The sequence below is a fragment of the Pelobates fuscus genome, chromosome 5, assembly GCF_036172605.1.
Source record: "Pelobates fuscus isolate aPelFus1 chromosome 5, aPelFus1.pri, whole genome shotgun sequence".
Lineage (NCBI taxonomy): Eukaryota > Metazoa > Chordata > Amphibia > Anura > Pelobatidae > Pelobates > Pelobates fuscus.
In genome coordinates, this window is record NC_086321.1 from 339969258 (window position 1) to 339995670 (window position 26413).

The 26413-nt window shown below is 36.1% G+C and overlaps 1 protein-coding gene across 2 annotated transcripts in view; it reads right to left on the reverse strand.

Moving 5' to 3' along the window:
- The window catches only part of SLA2 (Src like adaptor 2), a 30089-nt gene extending 9086 nt beyond the window's left edge, over nucleotides 1-21003 (reverse strand). The window contains exons 1-4 of one of the 2 annotated variants that reach the window (XM_063453272.1): nucleotides 20919-21003; nucleotides 5272-5391; nucleotides 1682-1808; nucleotides 397-483 (exon numbers count right to left, since the gene is read on the reverse strand). In XM_063453272.1, coding sequence (XP_063309342.1) covers nucleotides 397-483; nucleotides 1682-1808; nucleotides 5272-5347 — 290 coding nt within the window. In that variant the 5' untranslated portion in view covers nucleotides 5348-5391; nucleotides 20919-21003. Of the gene's footprint in view, nucleotides 1-396; nucleotides 484-1681; nucleotides 1809-5271; nucleotides 5392-9048; nucleotides 9101-20918 lie in introns of those variants that run through there. The other variant, XM_063453273.1, reaches the window with a different exon arrangement.
- Between the last annotated feature and the right edge of the window lie 5410 nt (nucleotides 21004-26413).

The window sequence follows — 26413 nt, forward strand, 5'->3', positions numbered from 1 at the left end:
TTAATGCATCACAAAATCAAATCATGATCTTCCATTCTACAGCTATCTTCCATCAACTCATAGTTTAGTTAATGGATCTAATGCTACTAAAGTGTGAATTCCATCACATATAGACATGGGCAAAGTTTCACCATCATTCTGGTTTGAGCAGCAGGTAAGGAGAAGGATGGAATGTTGCCTCCAATACCAACCCTCATTTGCTAGATTAGATGATCTCCTGAATTACAGGTTTTAAATCCATTTTTTTTTTATCTCCAAATTCTTAAATTACAAAAGAAGGGTAAAAGATAAAAAGGTACAGAGATCATTTTGTCATGTGCTACTGCTATTCAAATATTTGGGCCATTCATTTTGATTTATTTTGCATTGATTAATGTAGTATTATTTTAATCTTACCTGTTGTATACTTTGGCAATGTATTTTTTTGGCATGTAACATTCTTTGCCAGTGGAAATCGATGCCACCTTCCACCAGTCACCATCCCTGGAAAATAAAAAAGATTTAGATAAAGAGATTAAAATTGTACTTAAGGTGAAAAAAATAAAAACATGATGAAAAAAAACATAAAATTTGATCAGTAAGAAAAATATATTTTTAGAAGAAAATAAAGGCTGACCCTGTGACTTAAAATACAAGAGATAATAGGTATCCTCTCAGAAACAGGGATAGATCAGAACAAAATATCACATTTTTCCTTTGTGGGAACTTGTGCATGATTAATTAGGTCTGTGAGACAACTTCACAATTTAATTTCATTAAAGGGACACTGCAATCACCCAAACAACTTTAGTTTAATGAAGCCATTATAGTGCATAGATCATGCCCCTGCAGTCTCACTGCTCAATTATCTGCCATTTAGACGTTAAATCAAATTAATTTGCAATCAGATGTTAACTTGCTTTAGACATTTTGTATCTCCTGCTCTGTCCATTGAATGTTAATCAAACACAGGAAGCTCTTGTGGGGTCTAAAAGGCTATTAACAGGGCAGGAGATAAGAAATTCAAAATTAAACAGAATGTGATATAAAGAAAGTGTAAACAGTAGATCTCTCTTCATTCTTTGTTCATGTTTGGTATTTGCATTTCCACAATTCAGAGGCATGGATTAATTTAGTTCTGTTTGGAGGGGGGGGGCAAGGGATGGAGGGGGGGGAGGGGGACCCATGGTAGAAAGCTACTTAAATTTAAATAGAGCTTATAATGCAATCAGAATAGGAATAGCAATTCCGGTGAAATGGAACATTAAAGAGAATTTGATTTGAAAAATGTATAGCTGGGTGATGGCACATGTGGGTCCTTTATTCAAAGGCACCAGCCTTTCTTTCTAATTTAAATTGTATTTTTTGTAAAATTAGACACAAAAAGCAAAACAACATCCTGGACGAATATTGGTCTACATTTAATAAGAAAAACGGGTGCTATTGTGTGTGCAAAGAGCTAAATGTTGAGAGATATTCTATTGTTTCCATGGCGATTGCTCCTTTTTTTTTTTTAGCATTTTGCCCAAGAATAGCACCTGTATGTGCCATGAAAAACATTCCATCTTGTTCATAAAAAGTGTAGGAGTATGGCAAGGCATCTTTTCTGACTGGCATCAGTTAATAAGAGTCAATACTCTTGTTTTTAATGTTCTTCTACTTCAATTTAAAAATAAAAAAAAACAAGTTTGTGGTCACTCACTCAAAAAGTAGGTGCAGTTGCTCTCCGACACGAACTGTGAAACCTGGTTGACCACCGAGTGGAAAATTGTACAAAGCCACAAAGACACACTTGTCCACTACCGGTCCGGGTACATATGCTGCTGTAGCTATATTGAAAAAGAGAAAAACAACACATTGTGAAATAGGCGTACAATAAGGTCAACATGTAAAATGTGCCAATAGATCTGGATATATATAAAAGCAAATGTAATTTCAGTGTCAGCTATATTATAATTACTTATTTCTTTGTGCAGATGCAAATGTATTATGTCCACTAGAGAGACAATATTGCAAAATGTTCAAAAATGTAATCAGGCTTTATCAGTAAGACAAGAGATAAAAGTTTTATATAGAGGTAATTTGTTACGAATATAGTTGAGAAGAAAATATATTTTTATGCAAACCAAAATTCCCATTTTGAATTCTAAAAAGTTCACACTTGAGGGAACAATTTGGTAAGAGTCAAACTTTTGTATATATTCCCATTTGTGATAGGCCCTCTTTAGACCCCCAAACTCTAAGGGTCAAACAGACCATCAGTGGTTACAGTACTTTTTTTTTTTTCTCATTTAAGAGAATTTTCCATGGGTAGGACAAATCTCATCTTAAATTACCTTTAATTTCTGTAGATCCGTCAAAATGCAGATGGCAATGATAGGCTACAAGTGTTGGTCTAAACCAGGGGTCCTCAAACTCCGGCCCCCCAAGATGTTGCTGAACTACAACTACCATGATTCTTTGAATTACATGGAAAGCCAGAGAATCATGGGAGTTGTAGTTCAGCAACATCTGAGGGACCGGAGTTTGAGGACCCCGGGTCTAAACCAACCGAAGAACTTACAACCTGCCAATGGCGGGCACATTAGGGTAGATTTATAAAAAAAAATGGGAAAATGAAAGCTTCAAATGTAGGGTTTTTAGAAAAGCCTAAATTGCTTGGAATTCAGAGTAAATTCATGGTATATTTCACATAATGCTTTAAAAGAGCTGAACTAAAAACATAGATAACTTGGACGTTTTTTTTTTTTTTAAGGTGAACCAGGCTTTTGGCTGCACCCTAAGATTCAATAACGCTACAATAATCAGTATAGCCTATGGCAGGGGTGCCCACGTAGATCCCCAGATGTTTTAGAACTACAACTTCCATGATGCTTGGTCAATCTGAAAGCATTCTAAAGGTTGTAGTTTTACAACATATAGGGATATATTTCTTTTGGGCACTCCTGGCCTATGGTAATTAGGGTTTTCCTTTAATACTTTTTTTCCTGCACTCTAAATCAATGTAAATATCTTGTTTAGCCCCAAATATGCAGGTAAAAAGAGACTTCTTAATAGAAACATAGAATGTGAAGGCAGATAAGAACCATTCGGCCCATCTAGTCCGCCCAATTTTCAAAATACTTAATTAGTCCCTGGCCTAATCTTAAGTCTAAGATAGCCTTATGCCTATCCCACGCATGCTTAAACTCCCTGCAGTAGTGTATTTATTTAGAAGGAAGATTTGCATAAATAAATATGACAAATATGCCTTTGTTAACAGGCCACGGAATGTTTAATGATGTTTAAGGTGAAACTCTCTCTTTTCTGGAATTTATGCCATTGGATAAAACATTAAAAATCACCTATAAATCGTATTAAAATTTATATAAGATGCTCCAATTTCTTTAAACGTTCTATTACAGACTCAGTAAATAACATCATAATTCAGTTCAGACAGGGCAAAACCAAGGCAAATATTGCAACGCTGTGGATTTTTACATTTTACTTTCATATTTCACACCTCACAACACATATTTCTTAAATGCAGGAATAATTAAACATAATAATAAAAACTCATGAGAAGTCACAGTTTCGCTTTAAAAGAGACGTCACACGTTTACGGAGGTGTATTAACCCAGTGACAGAGGTGACAATTAAAAAAAAAATGCCATCTCTAAGTAGGTGTCTGATGTTCGAGTTCGGGATTTACATCACATGCTGGAAACACACTTTCTATACTATAGTGATTCTTTTCTAATAAATGTTTTTGTAAGACTTTCCTTCAATATCAAAGAGCAGAAACCACAGCTACTCATATCAAAAGCGCCCGTATGTATTCCCTCTGTGGATTCTGTGTCTCCAATTTGCATTTCACTCTGTTTTCTTACGAGTGTAGGAAAAATTGAGTTTATTTGCGCAGTGGAGCAACACATCTCCTGTATAAGAAGATGGTCACTAAACAGAGCATAATAAAAGAAAATACAACAACATGTACACACAGTATAAAATGCATAATAATTTATTTACTCAGAAAGTAATAAAATACATAAAATGTTGAGATGTATTTTATTGCAAACCTGTTTACTGTATTGTTTATGATTAGGTTCAATAGAATATAAATTACAAAATTATGATCTAAAATAACTCTCATCTCTTTCTTGTTTACGTTGTAGATATAATTATATGGAAAGAAACTTTGTTGAGTCGTATTTAGAACTTTACAGGTATACGTTAGAGGAGAGATACAGTAATTATACTGTCAATAAAATAGAATGTAAAACACATACTGCATTTATAGATTACTATAGGAGGACCTTGAACTTAAGATAACCTAAAAGAGGCACTCTGCACACCATAATCAGAATTGTTGTTATTGTTCAAAGAGTCTCTCTAGTTAGTTTTGACCCATTCTTGACCTGGACCTAAATATCGGCTCCTCTACTGTAATTCACCCCACGTAGAAATTACATTCTGTATCAGACGTTCAACTTTTGCAATTACGTTCTGAAATGCCATGTAGGATGGCCAATGCAGAATTTCACTTCCACATTATCCAAACCACAGCAGACAGGCCATAATTTAGGCGCTGGAAGAGTTCCATTTTTTATCAAATTCAAAATGGGTTGACACTAGTCAGGAAGATAACACCCACAGAATCTTCGCATCCTAAATGCAACAATAAGTTGTAGTTGTTCGGGGCTTTAATTTTAAATTACTTTCTCACCATTTTGGTACATACTTGTACCAATTCGGGATTTATTTTCAGGAGCAGAAATTATTATTTGATATAGGTTAGTAGTGTTTTTTTGTGTGTGTTTTTTTTTTTTTTTAAATAACCCAAACTGGGAAAACGTGCTTTTCCTTTTTTTTGTTTTCAATATTATGGTCGATATATGTAACTTTGAAATGTCCCTTACAGCCACTACGAATTAACCGATTACTGATACTTTATAGAAAGGACACATCACATGGAAACCGGATATTAAGACAATGGTAGAAACAGTTATTGTTAAAATAAAAAACATAAAAAGTGACCTGTTTAAGGTATGATATTCATTCAAGAATATCCAAGGTAAAAAAATATCCAAGGGTAAATTTAAATTTGTAAAGACTTATAGTAACATTGCTTTATCTCTTTTACAACATCAGTACAACAAAGTACTGTGAGAAGTCTAAAGTAATTTAACAAACTTTTACTTATACAATAATGGGGAACACCAATTGAATAGTGGAACAGTGTCAGAATGAAACAAAAATAATCTTAAAAAGAAAATATTCACTCGTACAACCTGGGAGAGATACAATTCTTACCTAAGGGATTTGCTTGTAGGTTGGATATACTTGCTGTTATAGTAGTATAGCTTTTCTTGCTGGGCAAGCTCCCCATACCGATGTATAAATCACAGCACTTCTCAAAGTACTAACAAGAACCTACGAGACAATACAGACAAGAAATTACTTTGTATTAATAAGTAATAAAAATTACTTAGGAGTTCTATCAGAAAATTATTTGTAGGTTAAGTAATTTAGTAACAAAATTTAAAAAATGTAAAATTTATTCTGCTTTGAAAAGCAGCTTATTTCGCGACAGAATTGTATAATGTTCAGTAGGTGCGAGGTAGGCCCCTGTCTGTAAATTCTAATGCTAAATTATGAAATGTAACCAGCAACGTGCCAAAGTGGCACCTTGATCTTACTAGGCCTCGGTGCTTTGCAGCTACTAGGCCGTAGGTATTTTGACTTTGAGTTTGAGGACTTTTTAAGTTATTAATAAACTTGAATACACATTTTGGAACTGTTCTGGGCACTATTAGAGGAGCATAGCGATTTAATAAAAGGAAATTATATTCCGTTGCTTATCGTTCTGTTTATTCTGAATTTACTAATCCAAAAGGTGGAACCGCTTATGGTACCTGCAAGTACTATTGGCAATATATTTCAATGTGTTGATGAACATGCATTGTTATATTGAACGTATTAATCTCAATAAAATATATTTACCATAACTATAAGGAAAGATGCACATAACAAGTAACATTCTGCCATTTCAAGCTGCTGTTAAACATAAATACAAAGAGGAAGTTGTCGCACACTACAATCCCATTAACATAAATCACTTTCCAGTAGATATGAAGATAGTCACAGTCTAACACGTTTTACCAGGAAGGCCTACATTTAGATAATAAGCTTAATCATCTATGAATAAGCCTTTGTGGTGAATTGTGTTAGATTGTAAATCCTACTCCTGCGTCTTCATCTAATTTGTTAGTTTTACCTTTTTACTGATTTTAATGGAATTAAATAAATACGTATTTCTATACCTGACAGTGAGTGATGTAAGCTAATGAGCTAGTAGGACGAGTCAACTCTATGTTGCTTTTATTACTAAAGAGCAATTGTTTTCCAAAGTTCTAAAAGTTGAGCAATCAACATCCAACAACCATATTGTTTCTTGTTGCCGTCTATAATTCTTGACAATTCCAGAAAGGATGGGTCTGTTATACCTTCTTACAATACTGCATTTAGTTAACTGTGAACTTTTTTTTGGAATGTTTATAACTTTAGATACTTAAGAAAAATACATTTTTTTTATGTTACTGATCTTTCATTTTTAAAAACGTGTTGATGAATTTTTACAAGTAATTTAATTACATGCTTTTTTTTTTTTTTTCATGTGCCCCAATGGGCACCTGGAAACAATAAGTGAATTCTAATTTTCTTTGTGCTTGCATTACAGCAACTATCTCATATTAAGAAGATTGTATTGTATGTTCTGTTAAATGTTTGATGTAATGTTGCAATCTGTTGTCTATCAGACATCCTCATTGAGAGAGAATAATGCACCATATTGCACTGTACCTAAGCTGCAGGAAAGAGATGATCATAGACGCATGTTTTGCCGTAATAAAAGGCATTCTACTAACCATCAAAGACTATACTGAAAAAATGAATAACGTGGGAACTACTTAATGATGAATTTACGAAAGCAGTATATTCCATCCTTATCGAGTTTTAGAAAATAAAATGAATAATAAAAAAGAATTTTTTTTTTTAAATAATATTTGTTACACAATTATATTAAAATATTACAACTTTTTTCATTACACAGCAAAAATAAAACATAAATAAGTATATATATATAGAATGTACACCTATATATATATATATATATATATATATATATATATATATATATATAAATAATCCAACAATCTCTGGTACTCTTCCCACAAAAGCAATCACAACATTTTTTTCAACCAAGGTGCTTCTTGGTGCATATATAGAATCCCAAAGAATGAGAGCACTCACTGGCTTTAGAAAAAAGTATATTAAATGTTAAGCAAACAAATCAACGTTTCGACCGTCAAGCGGTCTTTATCAAGATCTTGATAAAGACCGCTTGACGGTCGAAACGTTGATTTGTTTGCTTAATATTTAATACACTTTTTTCTAAAGCCCGTGAGTGCTCTCATTCTTTGGGATTCTATATATATATATATATATATAAACAAAATACCAAAGCCAGGCACTCCTCCGTGCTTGTAATTTCAAAGTATTCTGAGCCTAGGTGCAGTCCCGCGTTATATATATAAATAGGTAGTAAAGGGAGCACACTAGGTCTTGAAAAATCGTGCAAAAGTATTTATTGCATTCAAAAAGAATACAACGCTGTGGTACAACAAATCACAGCGTTGTATTCTTTTTGAATGCAATAAATACTTTTGCACGATTTTTCAAGACCTAGTGTGCTCCCTTTACTACCTATTTATATATATATATATATATACACATTACAAAAGCCTATTTGCCGTGACTCATTATGTTAACAATCAGATCAAGAATAAGTGACTCCTTGGGTTATTCCTTCTCAAGGGAACCCTTTTGCAATACTTGAATATTATATGCAAATACGCAAGCTCTAGTAATTTAGCAGAAGGCTCTAGTCATTTAGCGGACCCCTAGCTAGCCAACAACACATTTCCTTTCTGCAATTTATGGTCAAAAGTGTAAGGCAATACAACTTTTAGGCAGACAGACCGTTCCCATCATTCCAAAGCCCCTTACCATAATGCTGTCCTCCCCTCACTTTATGTCAGATATGCCCTTATTTTGTTCCAATAAATCTCTAATTTAATGCCATGCAACAGGTCTCCATATTAAGGCTCATGGCCGGCCGTCTATTGATGTCAATCAGGAAGGAGGGCTGGAGAAATTTACTCTCCTAGAAAGATTACTAATATTTTTATAATATTTAAATATTTCACTTTTTTTTATAGTATCGGAGTTAGTTTATTTTTATTTTTTTAAATCAAAATTGGCCTAAATTTCTTATCAAATTTGTTATCAATACAATAGTTGATTATATGTTTTAATAGAAAAAATACCTCAATTAAGCAAACATATATACAAAATAAAATTATGTAATAATTGCAATAGGTGTAATACGATGCATAGTTAAAAACAAGATTATATGAATTAAATATTTTTTCACATTTTCGTATTGCTAATATTTATACACAGGTGTTGGAACAGATAGGTAAGATTGTTCTTGATTTGAAAATACAAAAGTGTGGCAGTACTAATCCTTTACTAATGATTGAACTACATTTGCCAAATTTGGACCAAAATACCCAGTTTTGTAATATTAGAGAGACTGAGATTTTTTCCATCTAAGCTCTTTAGCCATTTATGTTGCAAATATGTTTTCCATTTCTCCACAATTTGCTTTAAACTGAGTAACAGAAGCCTAAAAATTAGATCTGAATAATTCAAAACACGAGCAGGTTCACTTAAGTTTAATTACATTTCCAATAGCCAAACTAGTATTATAACTTAACCTAAAAATGCACCTTGTACATATAGAGCGAATGAAAAAACATGTAATTTTCATTCCGAAATCCATAGCTAGAATTGAATTAAACAAACCATTTATAATAACTTTACAATTTAAATATTTTAAGAACCATTTTAATTTTGTTGTAAGCGCAAAAGAAAATTTGATGGTCTAGGCTAAGGTAGTAAATAACCTGACATTTTGCGAATTATTTGTCATTTTAAACCCTTAGATACAAAGATGGTTAAACAAACCTCATGCGTTGGATGTCTTGTCTATTCTCTGCCCAAGTTTCATTTACTGTCCTCCCATCTGTCGTTAAAGTGGCCACAGCACATTATGTAAGTGTGGTCATGTACTGCGGAAACCAAATGTTTGTGTGTACTCAACTTGATGTTAAGTGAGGGGGAGGAAACAGTACAGAAAAAGCAGAAATTGTTTGGCCAACAATAAAAATTAAGCAAATAAACACACTTCTATTTATATATTTTTTTGTATGGAAAAAAATTAAATAGATCTGATTTTGACAGAGATTTGAACTTACCATATATTAAAGCATACAGAATGTGAAGAGTCAGTTGGCCAATAAAGTAATTCTTGAATTCCTTTAGTGTGTTAAATTTACCGACCTACTGTCTGGAAGGACTTTCAGTGTATCCACTGCCCTTTGGTATTTCTACAATAATGCTCAGATTCATGAGACCCAATATTTATATTGTTAATTATATTAAAATGTAAATGGCTGAACCATTAGAATTGTCAAATTAATTTATTTTCATATGATATATGCATAGTGTACATGGTGGTTTACAAATTAAAAAAAAAGTATAACATTTTTCCGATTTCCGTGTGGGTGGTCTGATTCCTGCAGGGCATTTGAAATATGGATTTGTAGAGAAAGGATACTGGAGACGCATGGTATGACATCATATGTTCTGCAATCTCCATCAGTATGACATGATGATGAGACTCATGTTATGTTATGTTATTTATATAGCGCCATCAAATTCCGCAGCGCTTTACAATGGGTGGACGAACAGACATGTAGTTGTAACCCGACAAGTTGGACACACACGAACAGAGGGGTTGAGGGCCCTGCTCAATGAGCTTACATGCTAGAGAGAGTGGGGTAAAGTGACACAAAAAGGTAAGGATAGTATTAGACTAGTGACAGTTGCAGAAGAGGAATCAATTGGGAGCTATTAATAGTTTAATTGATACGCTTTTATGAAGAAGTGGGTTTTTAACGATTTTTTGAAGCAGTGGAGACTGGGTGAGCATCTAAAGGAGGAGGGAAGCGAGTTCTACAGGAATAATGCAGCCCTCGAGAAATCTTGAAGGTGAGCATCAGAGATGGGAGTACTGACAGAAGATAGATGTAAGTCTTCAGCAGATCGTAAGGGCCTAGACGGGTCATACTTGTGTATAAGGGAGGATAGATAGGTGGGAGCAGCATTATGTAGAGATTTGAAAGCAAGAACCAGAATTTTAAATTGAGCCCTATATCTTACAGGAAGCCAATGTAGGGACTGACAGAATGGTGAGGCGTGGGAGGTGCGGGCAGAAAGGAATATGAGCCTTGTCACCGCATTCATTATGGACTGTAATGGCGCAAGTTGGGAGTACGTAAGACCACTAAGAAGTAGATTACAGTAGTCAAGGCGAGAAAGGACAGTGGAATGGACCAGCACCTTAGTCGCATCTGGCGTTAAGTAGGGGCGGATGCGCGCACTGTTTTTGAGATGGAAACAACAGGATTTGGTGATAGACTGAACATGAGACTTGAAGGAGAGGTCGGAGTCAAAGAGAACACCTAGGCAGCGAGCCTGCATGGTGGAGCTGATGGTAGCACCATTCACTTAGAGAGACAGACACAGGAGTAACAACACTTGAGGGAGGAAAGACCAGAATTTCAGTTTTGGTCAAGTTTAGTTTAGGGAGTTGGCAGCCATCCAGTTAGAAATAGCAGAGAGGCAGTCAGAGACACTAGTCAAGAGGGACGGGGAGAGATCAGAAGAGGACAGGTAGATTTGCGTGTCATCTGCATAGAAATGATATTGGAAGCCAAAGGAGTTAATGAGTTTACCAAGGGAGGCAGTATAGATGGAGAACAGTAGGGGACCAAGGACTGAACCTTGGGGGACACCAACAGAGAGGAGTTGGGGAGAAGAAGCAGAGCCAGAGAAAGAAACACTGAAAGAGCGCTGGGAGAGGTAGGAGGAGCACCAGGAGAGAGCAATATCTTGTAGACCGATAGGATGGGGGATGAGAAGAAGCTGTTGATGATCAACAGTGTCAAAAGCCGCAGACAGGTCAAGGAGAATTAGGATAGAGTAGTGATCACAAGATTTTGCAGTGAGTAGATCATTGGATACTTTGGTCAGTGCCGTTTCCACAGAGTGCTTAGCGTGGAAACCAGATTGAAGCGGGTCAAGCAGAGAGTTGGACTCGAGGAATTCTGTCAATCTTGCATATACAATTCTTTCAAGGATCTTGGATGCAAAAGGCAGTAGCGAGATAGGACGGTAGTTGGATGGGTAGTTAGAGTCAAGGTTGGGCTTCTTTAAAATTGGGGTTACAGTTGCATGTTTGAAGGGCAATGGAAATATACCAGAGGAGAGAGAGAGATTGAGAATTTTAGTGAGAGGTGGAGAAAGAGAAGAAGACAGAGTATGGATGAGATGCGAGGGAATTGGATCTAAGGAGCATGCCTCAGTTTGGCTTCTTGATCAAACCCAGATACTGTAGTCCACTGGGAATGTATTAGAGGTCCAATCCAGTCCTGGTGAACATTGAGATTGGAGTCCAATAGCCTATGCCCAAACCCACACAGTGCTGGACTAGAATAGGATCTGCACAAATACTGAAAAATGCCTAACCCCTGCTGCTCTCTACCAACACACATCCAAAGCCAACTCTTGCTATTTTCATTTGCAGAATTGTATGAGACTACCGCTCTTGTATGCTTGTGGTCCAAGAGCAATTGACCTCTCCCAAAAATGCATCTTAGTCCTCAAGGACATTTCTAGGTTCTAGAACACCTGGGACTTGAGCCAAAAACAATACTTGGTAACCCTTACTCTAATAGATAGGTGGGACATGTCATTGTCTATGCACAGCGTGCTGCTTATGCTCTCCTGGATGTCAGTAGAAGTTTAGCCAGAAACAAGCTTTTAAAATTAATTTGTATTTTTGTATAAGCTTTTTAAATTATTTTTCAAAATATTAAATAATTTGGAAAGCTAATCAAAAATATTAAATTGAGGCGTGATAATAGAGCACGCTCAAAGTTCTGTTCCCAAGCAGCCACTCCAGACCATTACATTAATATATTGGTGATATTTCGTTCTTTATCAGTTGACTGTCTTGCGCAAAATAGTTTATAATAAATAATAAAAATTTAAAAAATTATAAAACGCTATTATCCTCCTATTATTCCTTTACTACTCCACTACCTGTAGATCTGGGGTTGAAGAGTCCCACATCTGGCTTTTTAGCCCCTAAAGCCCCCCAACTCCCAGAAACAGCAACGCTATCTCCTGTCTGTCTTAGTTTGACTGTCCTTTATTGCATTAACAAAAGTTTTTCATTTTATTTTAAAAAAATACTTCAAGACTTCAAAAGTGCAAGTTCAGCTATACAAGAAAACTTAAACTGTTTGCAATTGAAAATGTTTAACAAGATCTGAAATTTGGAGAGAAAAAAAATGAAATTTGAAAATGTTGAATTAAACTCATTCTCTATACTTATATCACTGTGGAAGAAATGGGTTCAATATGAATTTGGGATTCGTTCCACACAAGCAAAAAAGAAAGTGTCATAAATCATTTCATCTCTTATATATCCTAATGCAACGTGCCCCTTTTTTCTGTCTAGTCTAATTCCATATTGACCAGTAGAATTCAGTTTACTATTGTGCTCTTTATTATTTATTTTAGTGACTTTTGTACTACTGTTTATTTACATGTTCCATTTTAAATTTTAGTATTGGTATTGATGTGAGAATGGGAATTTAATACACTCTAATGCTCATCCTTCCAAGTCAAAAGTTTGACAAAGTATCATCAGATACTGCATTAATTATCTTGCGTAGAGATCTGTGCCAAACGTCTCTGCTGATATAATCCCAACACATATATTCCCTGACTTCCATATAAACATCTAATTAGCCTATTGTATCATATACATATCAACAAATCTACTCTACCATTATTTACATTATTAAAAAGCTTAAGTATTCAGCCTTGGGTCTGTCAGAGAAATATTTATATTATTAAGGATCTTTCTTATAGTGTACTAAACATATTTGGGATTTGTTGGTGGGGCTCTAATGAAAAGCATAAATTCTGAAGTAAGTCAGAGAGAGATAGCTTATAAACATGATCTTGCGGCGAATTTCATTAATAAAACAGCGTTCAAAAATATTTATTTATATTTATACTGAAAATTATGAGGAATTCAGCAGTATTGCTGTATCTGGAAATAAATCCCCTCATTAAACTGGAGAGATGCCGATTCTAAACTTGGCCGCAAGAATTTCTATTTTCTCCAAAGATAGTACAGTAAAAAAAAAATCATTATATGAATATGTTAACTAAATTAAAGATTGAGTACTAAAACACATTATTTCATTATCTCTGACACCAATATACTCCAAGCTAATTGGGAGTGTTCTAAAATTATCTTTGCTAGTTCTACAAAGCTAAAATTATCTTTGTTAGGTCTACACAGTTTCCGTCCCCCCAGACGCCACCATTGGCGGTGGTTTGGGGTGCTAAATTACAAGGGGGTGGACCTATTTTATTTCATCACATTCTTCTTGCTTCTTGTGCATGTCATTAGTACTTATTATTTTGTGTAGAATGAATCAATTTATAAGACAGGAAAAATATTCAACACTAATTTGTAGGTGTATGTCTAACTTCTCATCTGTACACAGTGCTGTGTGTTGCATCATATTTTGAAATCAAATATCAAGCGGAGGGCAAAAAGGAAACTAGCCAATAAATGGAGACTTGATTATTGCATCAATAAACGTGCATTTGTAGAGAATTAACAAAAATGAATGTTTACCGTACAGACATTTTGGCTGAGAATTTGCAGTTACCTTCTCATTTCTCCGCCATTTTCCGTTTAGTAAATAAAATTCATTGTAAATATGGGACAAACAATAGGATATCCAAATTCATTGAGTTTAGTTCATTAAAATGTTTAGTATCAACCCAATTGGTTAATATAATCCTCCCAATAACTTTACGAAAACCCATTGCAACTATTGTGCGATGTATTGTAAAAAAAAAAAAAAGAGGCTCAATTTCAATCAATATATTGGGAGATTTCTACCTCTAACTACCTCTTTCATCTCTCATGCTGTCTTTTATTGCATTTAAAGTGATTCAAGGTACACATATACATATTTATGTATATGAAACCTGGCAGCATTCACTTAAACATTTATACTTGATAGGGTGCTGCTGCGACCAATTTATACAACATACAGAATCCAGCCCACTCACAAAGTTATATAGCTTTTAAAAACACTTGACGTAGGCAGAAATGTATAGAAATTTAGTTACAGTATATGATAACACATTGCATATTCCTGCCACAAAGACAATGTACCTCATATTTGGCAGATTCTACTCTCTTTACATATTTATGCGTGTACAAGCACTCGTGCTGAACATGCAAATACACACATGAACAGGACACACACACCTTAATCCACATTAAACTATATTACGTTGTAAAATATTCTGCTTAATCCAGTCTCTCTTTTTTTTTTGTTTTGCTTTTCAAGGATCTCAATTTAAAGAGGGGATACAGTCATTATATGAAAAATAGAATAAGTTGGAAAAAAAAATTCAAAAACAAAAAGGAGAATTTTTTTTAAATAAATTTAAAAAATAAATAAAAAATAAAATATATGCTTTAGATTATTAATGTAATGCTGGTTAAGGGAACTTAGAAGTATGTTATGGAATAAAAAAAAAATATATGTGTAATATCTAAGGAAACATGGTTAAGAATATACCGCCAACCGATTATGTCTAAAACAGTAAATATTAGTAAACGTTTAAAACAGATGGGATACTCTCTGTAATAATAACTTACTTACTTTTTTATGAATGTATTGAATTTATTGTATTGTTTAAAATGATTAAAAAATATATATAAATTTATGTACACAGGGACACTCGCTAATTATAGTTGGCAGTCACTCACAAGCAGAAAAATAATTTTTAGATTATATTTGAGTTTTGTAATCATCTCCAATTCCACCCCTGAAATTAAACAAATTAAAAAATAGGGTCTACATACATAAATGTTTGCATATAAGCTATGCATTTGTATCAGTTCATATAAATGTAAATACATGCATTTAAAATAGGGATATTTCAATGACTCCTTCAATGTAAAATACTACAGCATGCCCAAGTGCAAATCGATATATGTTTTAAATATAATGTGAACAATGGTAAATTATGATTTATTAAATATACCGCACTGTCAACCCTTAGGATACTGACAAAACTTTTATTAAATTTTGTTAAATGTCTCCATGGAGTCCAATAAAATGAACGGTGATATTTTTTTATTTTTGTACTTTTGCGTTTTTTTTTACAGTTAGGAGATAGATGATAGATAGATAGAAAGATAGATAGATACATATATACATAGATAGATAGATAGATAAATAGATATTCGCATTTTCATACACAATGTATTAGATACTATCCTCGTCATCAAAGGGTCTTGTTTTCTGTACAATTTTCTCTGACTATTGTCTTTCATCTAATCTGAGAATTTTCTATTTCAGTTGATTATCATAGCACTAAAACTACAATGGATAGTCTTGGCACAGCAGCTATATATAAACTACATCTCCCATGATGCTCAACTATCCTGAAAAAAGCCAAGTATCATAAAATTTCTAGTTCACATACATGCGCTTTATTAGGGATAACCCACAATACCATAGAATATAGTTTCTGTAGGTAAATTCTTACTTGCGCATACATGTATAAGGATATAGTAACAGAATACAAACTACAATGCACAAACACGCACATATTTCTGTTTAAAGGATACTATTGTCAATGCCAACTAGACTTGGGCACGGTGAGATAAGTTGGCTCAACTGCACCATTTTTCCCAAAAATAGAACATTTTTCAGAATGCCTGCATTTTGGTGAATGTCTGTGCAGAATTTCGTTGCTAAAAACCTGGATCGGGAACTGAATAAGACAAACCAAAAGGGAGTGAAAATAGTGCCATTCAGTGTTAATTATACAATATATATGTATATATTTGGTAGTACACTGATAGGATCATTTTTAAGCCATTTGGTTCACAGTTCAAGTGAGAAGATTTAACCAGTATAGAGAGAACCATTAGGAGCAATAAAAAAAGAATCTATATATTAATATAAGCAAAGATTATTATCATTATCTGTTACTCAGAGACCATTTTTCGACAATGAAGAATATGAAAAATAGTTAATGGACTTTGTTTCACTAGGTTGTCTGATAATCCATAATTTGCAATACCCGAAAAGTGATTAACAAGATGTAGTCTTGGAATGGATGAGTGGGGCGCTAGAGAATATATAATCATATAATCGCGTATCCCTTAATACATAAGTACACAAGGCATGATGTGGGGTAACATGAAAAAGAAGAGATAAAACAACACTAGTGCAGATGGTACTATTCAAAGTGCAAATGTGCAAATAAAGTATAGTAGATACACTCACACCTTAGAGCCAAGGCTTTGAAAGGCTCTAGATAAGGTGAGAGTCTCTTTTATATTTTGTTCTGGGTCTATGATTTATACAAACATATTGCACTATAATCTTTATATTTGTTGTTTGCCCTGAGGGTGGTATCCGTCCAAAAAATTGGGGTGCTGCCTATAAGAGCACATCCTCAGGCTCTGAATATTGTGAGTGTGTATCTACTATACTTTATTTGCACATTTGCACTTTGGATAGTTCCATCTGCACTAGTGTTGTTTTATCTCTTCTTTTTCATGTTACCCCCACATCATGACCTGTGTACTTATGTGTTAAGGGGTAAGCGTTTATATATTCTCTAGCGCTCCACTCATCGATTACAAGACTATATCTTGTTAATCACTTTTGGTGTATTTTAAGGGTGAGGGAAGGAAGGTATTCCCTCACGGGTGTTTAAGAGCTGCTACTCACTAAGTAAACTTTCAAACGCTTTCTTTTCACACCGAACACTTTGTGAGTTATTTTTGTTTTCAATATTTTGCAATAACCTTAAGGGAACAGTCACTCTCTTATCCCTATATTTATCAAATAAGTATTAGCGAGGTTTAAAAAAATAAAATGACGTTTAAATCCACACCTCTTTATCCTGCCACTGGGTGCCTGCAAAACAACTGCAAAAATAACCAGAGCATCTCGTGAAAAAATAAAATAAAACAAGTTACCAGTGATATTCCATATTTCATTCAGTAGAATAAATGTCAGAGAAGTGCAAGTAACTTACCTGCTCTCAAAGCATTGTCTTCCTTACAGATGTAAAATGTAAGGGTGTCCCTTTCGAGAAGTGGCTTTATATTATGATTAAAAGTGTGTGATTGTGGCATTAAAGGAATTTCTTTTACTGGGGGTGTGTGGGTAGATTAGGGGTTCCTTCTATACTTCAGTTAAATGTTATTAAATGAGGTTAAACGATGACTAAATACTAAATCTCACTGAGCCGTGTAGTAGTGAATCTGTATTACTGGCACCATCAGTCAATGTATATGTCTTTAGAGACAAATATGTTGTGTGGAAATAGTGTGACATGATGTAAATGCTCTGTGTGGTATTTTCCCTAGTAACTTGGGTATTCATGCATATCAATGAGGTGATCAGAAACGGCCTGGCACAATGTCAGCTGAAGGGTTTTTTGCATAACCTACAGTATGCCTGGAAATAAAAATACACTTTACATAGTGTATATATGCCAGATATAAACAAGTTCTGTTTAATAGAGGTGAGTCATAGACATCAAGGCAAGGGTACCATTCTGAGGCAAAGTGCTAAATGGTGTGCAGTCACCATGGAAACCAATGGAACGTCTCAATTTACATCCATAATAACATGTGTGTGCGCACGTGTGCGTTTGTGTATCTTTAATGATTCTAGTGTATAACATTTTCTTATTTAACTAAGATTTCGCAGCTTTCAAAGACTTCCTGAAAAAAAAAAAAAAAACAGATGTGCTAACCTTAATTCGTCTGTGCTAGAAAGATATATATTACAAGAACTCGACATAGCAGAAAAAGTGTCGAAAATAACATATTTCAGTTTCCCTCTGGAGTTTATTAAAAGGAAAAGTGTTTGTGGCGTTCTGACAAAGTTGCAAAATTTAACACAAAAAAAATTAAAAAAATAAGAAAATCAAAAAGTTAATCAACTTGATTTAAAAATAAAATGTACGTAGGCCTAACTTTGCAACTTTGCTGTAAACCTCTGCAAACTGATTATGGTTCATTGTTTAGTCAATACAAACAAAAGACTCCTGTTAAAGTAATATTATGAAATAGAATTATATATCAGTATTTTTTTACAACCCTCAGTAATGTAATGTTTTTATTGTTTAAACGTGATGAGTGTATGAATATGTACACACGTAAAAATGAGGAGGGCTACATACAATTATACTATATATTATATATAGTAAGGTTTATTCAGCCGAAGAGTCTCCTATTTTCTGAGTTTATTCTGAGTCGTTTCTTTATCATTTATTTTACCAGGAAAACTATGTTCTACAGGGGAGAGGGGGGAAATTGCATACATAACCTGGAGAGGGAATATGTGTTCATAAATGACCTGGCAAGCACATGATATATAATGATATGTAATTTAACAGGTAACACCAAATGATGCATTTAAGTATTTCAATGGGGCCTGAGATGTTCAAAACTGATCACAGCTAATTTATTTTGCCATGGCGTCTAAGTGCCACATTTGTTTCAGCAAATTTGGACATTTTTGTTCAGCTCGGTTGATTTCTATCATTCTAATAAAATTATTTCGAGGTTTGCTCTGTTGTCTGTTGACCAAGTGAAAACGTCATTGAATCAAATGTGAATTATAAAATGGAAGCAGTGGAAATCGACTGAAAATAGCTGCCGCCAAACAGAAAGGGGTCCGAATATCCTTGCTTAAAACAATATATGTATGCATATACTAAGGTAATAAATGGGTTTGGGGGGGGGGGGGGATTTGGATTAAGGGGGTTGGTTGGTAGTAGGGTTAAAGTGAAATAGATATATATACCTTCTACCTGAAAAATGGCCTACATTACATTAGATAATTCAAACTACATGCCTAGAACTAATGAGAGAGAAACTCTAGCTTTTTTGGTTTTAAGTTTCTGAGCACGCAGTACAACAAGAAATTAAATAAGATTCTCAAAGTCACTGACAGGTAGGTACCAGGGTAAACCCCAAATTGTTTGTTTTAGGTGCTTTACATATGTATCCATAATTAATTCATGGTTTGTTTTTTTAGGAATTATACTGAAATGCAGGCAAAAATAGTCGAGCTGTGGCTTTAACCGAGTTGGAGTATTTTTCAAGGTCAACTAGTTTTGCCTAACTTTTGCCATTTTGGTTTTAATTTTGCAACAATCCTGTTAGAATGATTCGTAACCAGGAAGAGAATTAAATGTTCATAGAAATATTCAAAATGTACCATGTTACCATGCAGGGTATTTAATGCACGTGGTCTGTTGCAACCCCCTCAGTACATTGCAACAAGTGTAATTAATAAGTAAAACACACAATTCTTTCTTAACATAAATATCGCAGGTTCTCAGAAGCAATGCACATGATGCAGATGTATCAGTCAGTGAATCAGACAGACATGCATAAACAAAAGAACCACCTGTGTTAAGTAATCTGAAACTTAAATTAATTTAATACTTCACGTGCTATACTAACTAATTACTTGTGAGTGATATCAAAGATAGAAATAGGTTCTGAGTGGGTTATATAAGTTCCGCTATTCTCTTAATAGACACATGTTTAAGTGTAAAGTCCATTTGACTCTCAATATTTAATCACGCGTCATCAAAATATCTAGCGACATTCAAAACCAAGCAAAACACTTCAAAATATGACCTTTTAGGTAGCCCACCATAGACAATTGCCTATATATTGACTTACTGGATGTGGCAACCAAATGTTTCTAGTACTGGCCTTCTTGGAATGACCAACTTCTCAGAATACAAAGTTGAGCAAAACTGGTTCACGTAATGTATTCAAGTAAAGCTAAGCGGTAATAAAGGTGCGGACCCCTTTGCCTAGAGGGGCATCACACAGCCATAGCACATACATGGCCTAGTGAAGGCTGACACAATTGTCTGTCCTTCTTGCATCACTCAAGTAGAGAGTATCTGCCTGAAATTAGGTGCTAGACAGCATATACAGGAGGGACTAATCCAGATATTAAATGGTAAGACTTTGCTCTGTAATAGCACAAGCAAAAAACAACCTGTTAGAGCCATTAGTGCAAATGATTTAATCTTTAAATACGAGAGTGAGTTATTAAACATTTTTGCCTTTACGTTCATTTACGCAATTTACTTGAACTACAGAAAGGAACGCAATATTTCGAAATCACAAAGAACATAAGTCAGGAGGATCCAGATTGGTTGGCCATAAGAAAAAAAAAGCAATAGAAGGAATATCAGATTGTGTGACCGTCAAAATGTGTCCATTTACCTGTTAAATCATCCTGCTAACCTAAATACAATGAGAATCTGCCTCTTTATCCGGAGATTGTAATAAAAATCCCAAAACTCCGAATCAATAATTCCGTGACTTACATGACATTACATACAAATTTGAGATTTGTCCATATCTACATGTGTCCATATAAATGGTTACATATTGAGCAAAAAGCATGGTGATTTCTCCACCTGTAACACTTATTTTCCATGGTAACGGTGCCACCTGTAACACTTAGTTTCCATGGTGAATGCTCCAGGTGTATCAGTTATTTTCTGTGAATATTGCTCCAGAATTGCTCTTTGGAACTACAGCCCAATGACACAGAAATCTATACTAGTTCGCAAAGTTTAGATCAATAAAGACAGCTTACCTTACTGACATATTTTCATTAGATATAAGCCACAGACAGTCTGTTTACAGCTTGAAGAAAGTGTTTTTGAACAGGAAGTGTGCACTATCAGTACGAGTCTAGTAATGATGTTTCTGCAGTGACACACAAAGACTAAAACTGGCCGATATAAGTGGGAAGGCTCTTCAGAATGTGTGATTGTCTCAAACATGTTTTTGTTAACTCTCTATTGCTGTGACGTAGTTCCCAGCCAATGCAAAAGGCTCTGCTAGATGGGGACAGTTTTTCGTTAAGGAGGGGTGTAGGAGTAGATGAATGAAGAGCAGGCAGTGCTCACTCTGTTTGTGTCATGGATTTATTGTGCTGTCAAATGTCCTCTGAAAAACATGTAGGTTATGGAAAGTATAGATTGTTTTTTGCTGTCCTCCGTACGTTTTAAAGATAAATAGGAAATATTGATATTGATTGTCTTAAGTTTCAATAACAAGATGTTTGAAAAGAAAATTTTTTAAATGTTAATTTGAAACTAGTTAACGTTAAAGGGACACTGTAGGCACCCAGACCACTTCAGCTAATTGTAGTGGTCTGGGTGCAATGACCCTTTTGCACTTAGTGCTGCAATGTAAAACTCTGTGTCTGCCTACCAGACAGACACTGGAGGCGCTTCCGGATTCGAAACGGACTTTGGTCAGTTATCTGACGCTGGACGTCCTCACGGACCTCCAGCATTGATTAATGCTTTCCTATAGGGAGGTCTAATGCGCGCGCAGCCATTGTGCATTACGTCTCCCCAGCCATCTGATGTTGGCCGGTAGGAGCGTGGGCTGAGCCTGACCTACCGCCGATGGACACCGTAAGTAGCTGAAAGGGATTTAACATGGGATGGGGGCGAGAGGGAAGGTGGCACTCCAGGATTCTCTAGTGCCAGGGAAACGGGTTTGTTTTCCTGGCACTGGAGAATCCATTTAAAGTGTATTTTGTTTTATATTTTTTTTATTAATGTTAGCATGATCTAGATTTAGATTCAGAGTTCCCCATTTTAAAAGAAACAAATAATATTTTTTTTAAAAAAAAAACATAAATCTTGCAATTCAACACCTGGGCAGTTAAATATTAGCAGATGATTTACAAACTGTGAAATCTTTATGATTGATGATCTTTGGTCCAATCGGATTCTTCACATCTCTTTGAACCAACAGCGCATGCACGGCAGTCACTGTGCTCTGCCAACCAAGTGCTACTCTTAGAGATACACTGAATCTAATGTTTCATTGTGAGAATCATTGAACGTATTCGGTGTCATCATTAGGTTTCTTAGTGAATACCAGAATAAGAACTCATACAAGCCAAGTGAAATAAAAATTTAACACTACAGTGAGGGAAAAAAGTATTTGATCCCCTGCTGATTTTGAACATTTGTCCACTGACAAAGAAATGATCAGTCTATAATATTAATGATAGATGTATTTTTACAGCAAGAGACAGAATAACAAAAATTCTGAAAAATCCAGAAAAACGCATGTCAAAAAAGTTATAAATTGATTTGCTTGTCAATGAGTGAAATAAGTATTTGATCCCCTATTAATCAGCAAGATTTCTGGCTCCCAGGTGTCTTTTATACAGGTAACGAGCTGAGATTAGGAGCACTCTCTTAAAGGGAGTGCTCCTAATCTCAGCTTGTTACCTGTATAAAAGACACCTGGGAGCCAGAAGCAATCACAAGGCTGGAATGGGCTACAAGATCATCGCCAAGCAGCTTGGTGAGAAGGTGACAACAGAAGATGACAACAGTCGCAAATGGAAGAAACACAAAATACCTGTCAGTCCCCCTCGGTCTGGTGCTCCATGCAAGATCTCACCTCATGGAGTTTCAATGATCATGAGAAAGGTGAGGAATCAGCCCAGAACTACATGGGAGGATCTTGTTAATGATCTCAAGGCAGCTGGGACCATAGTCACCAAGAAAACAATTGGTAACACACTACGCCATGAAGGACTGAAATCCTGCAGCACCAGCAAGGTCCCCCCGCTCAAGAAAGCACATGTACAGGCCCGTCTAAAGTTTGTCAATGAACATCTGAATGAATCATAGGAGAACTAGGTGAAAGTGGTCAGATGAGACCAAAATCAAGCTCTTTGGCATCAACTAAAACCGCCATGTTTGGAGAAGGAGGAATGCTGCCTATGACACCAAGAACACCATCCCGATTGTCAAACATGGAGGTGGAAACATTATGCTTTGGGGGGGTGTTCTGCTAAGGGGACAGGACAACGGCCCCACATCAAAGCACTATGGACGGGGCCATGTACCGTCAAATCTTGGGTGAGAACCTCCTTCTCTCAGCCAGGGCATTTAAAATGGGTCGTGGACGGGTATTCCAGCATGACAATGACCGAAAACACACAGCCAAGGCAACAAAGGAGTGGCTCAAGAAGAAGCACATTAAGGTCCTGGAGTGGCCTAGCCAGTCTCCAGACCTTAATCCCATAGAAAATCTGTGGAGGGAGCTGAAGGTTTGAGTTGCCAAACGTCAGCCTTGAAACCTTAATGACTTGGAGAAGATCTGCAAAGAGAAGTGGGCCAAAATCCCTCCTGAGATGTGTGCAAACCTGGTGGCCAACTACAAGAAACATCTGACCTCTGTGATTGCCAACAAAGGTTTTGCCACCAAGTACAAGGTTGAGGGGGTCAAATGGTATTTCACTAATTGACATGCAAATCAATTTATAACATTTTTGACATGCGTTTTTCTGGATTTATTTTTTGTTATTCTGCCTCTCACTGTTAAAATACACCTACCATTAAAATTATAGACTAATCATTTCTTGTCAGTGGGCAAAAGTTCAAAATCAGCAGGGGATCAAATACCTTTTTCCCCACACTGTATAACAATAAACAGGGCCTAAAATTCCAAATCCTATTCCACTAGCCAGGCTTAGAAGTTACTCGTTTTTGCGAACCTGGAGGGTCCATGGTACACTCACCAGGGGTGAATTTCTACTTGCCAGGACAACATTTTTACACAGATAATTGGGGCATTGTACATTGACAAAGGGCATTCTGCCCAAAACATTTGTACTCTTTTTTGTTTTTGTTTTGTTACCTCTATTTTGTTACCTCAAGAGTTGCACTAGTACTTATGCAAACTCCACCTTTGCGCTTAAACCCTTTCTTTTTGTATTTAATTTTTTTTTTGTACATAATTTGGTTTCACCTTTTTGTAATGTCTCTATGACAGAATACACGTGTACATTTGTTAGCACTTTTTGGTGCTGTTATCAGGAGTCACCGAAATTTGCTCATTAGAAAGGACATTATGGAATGAGTGCAAAATTTGGGATGCTATATGAAAATGCGACAGTGGGGAGCCTAACAATTCTAGATTTCTCATATACAAAATGTCACGATTCCCGGGAACCAAACACGCTAACACACACACAGAAAATGTGCAGTACCGGACCTTAGAGTGGCCGGGCTAAGCACACAAAGAATAGACAGGAGACAAGCCGAGTAAGGGGAACCAGAAGACAGAATAACGAGAAACAAGCCGAGGTCAAAGGGTAGGAGAAAGTCACAAAGTCAGATAAACAAGCCAGAGAGTACGTAACCAGAAACACAAGTTCAGTAGCAATACTAGCAAGCAAAGACCACAACAGGGGAGAGAGGAACAGGAAAGGTGAGTATATAAATCCATAGGTTAATTCTGATTGGATCATTTCCAATCAGAATTAACAATCACACGTGGGAGATATCTAGACCTCCCACTGTGATTGAGGCACTGTGCCTTTAACGCCGGGTCAGGTGGCTGACCCCGGCGTTTCTTAAATTGGGCGGTCTCCCAGCGTGCAGCGTCATGCATGCTGCCGCTGGGGGACGTAGAGGAAGACGCGGGAGGCATCCGTGGCTGGGAGGATGCCGACCGCCGAGCGCACGCCAGGAAGGGGACCGCGGACGGCTGGAGGGTGAGTGCCGGGGGCGGACTGCAGCCTCCCCTCGCAGCCGTCTGCGGGATCCTGACACAATATGTATGAACAAAAGTGACGAAATAAAAATGGCTAAAGTTTTTTAGACCATACTGCTTTTAAACAATGCTGTTAGTATGATGAAATAATATCTGTGTGTATGCACAATGTCCATATACAGTAAGTACAGTTACCTGGCTCAAACTAAGCATATGTACTATATAGAGCAATATATATTCTGCCCAGCCCTTTCTCCCCCTCCATACCCTGGTTGCTCTAGGCATGGACAGCACTTTTCGTTGGAGTGAGGACCTGGGATTTTTTTCCTTTTTCTTCTTATTAATTATTAGACAAATGTCATGTGATTTATTAAACTTAAATTCAACAAGTTGTGTGTGTGAAATCTGTGTGTGTGTTAACAGTGTGTATTGTATATTGTATTGTATTGTGTGTGTGGTTACTGTGTGGGGTGGTTGTAAGTGTTTTGACTGGGAGTTTATGATGTATGTGGCTATCTGCAGAAGATGTGTGTGCAGTGACTATGTGTGAGAAGCTGTGAGTGATGTAAGGGCTGTGTGTGGGTTGCTGTGAGTGATGTATATGAGAGTATGTACAGTTGCAAGAAAAAGTATGTGAACCCTTTGGAATGATATGGATTTCTGCACAAATTGGTCATAAAATGTGATCTGATCATCATCTAAGTTACAACAATAGACAATCACAGTCTGCTTAAACTAATAACACACAAGGAATGAAATGTTGCCATGTTTTTATTGAACACACCATGTAAACATTCACAGTGCAGGTGTAAAAAGTATGTGAACCCTTGGATTTATTAACTGGTTGAACCTCCTTTGGCAGCAATAACTTCAACCAAACGTTTCCTGTAGTTGCAGATCAGACGTGCACAACGGTCAGGAGTAATTCTTGACCATTCCTCTTTACAGAACTAATTCAGTTCAGCAATATTCTTGGGATGTCTGGTGTGAATCGCTTTCTTGAGGTCATGCCACAGCATCCCAATCGGTTGATTTCAGGACTCTGACTGGGCCACTTCAGAAGGCGTATTTTCTTCTGTTTAAGCCATTCTGTTGTTGATTTACTTCTATGCTTTGGGTCATTGTCCGGTTGCGACACCCATCTTCTGTTGAACTTCAGCTGGTAGACATATGGCCTTATGTTCTCCTGCAAAATGTCTTGATAAACTTGGGAATTAATTTTTACTTCGATGATAGCAATCCGTCCAGGCCCTGACGCAGCAAAGCAGCCCCAAACCAGCCCCAAACCATGATGCCCCCACCACCATACTTCACAGTTGGGATGAGGTTTTGATGTTGGTGGGCTGTGCCTCTTTTGCGCCACACATAGTGTTGTGTGTTTCTTACAAACAACTCAACTTTGGTTTCATCTGTCCACAGAATATTTTGCCAGTACTGCTGTGGAACATCCAGGTGCTCTTGTGCAAACTGTAAATGTGCAGCAATGTTTTGTTTGGACAGCAGTGGCTTCCTCTGTAGTATCCTCCCATGAAATCCATTCTTGTTTAGTGTTTT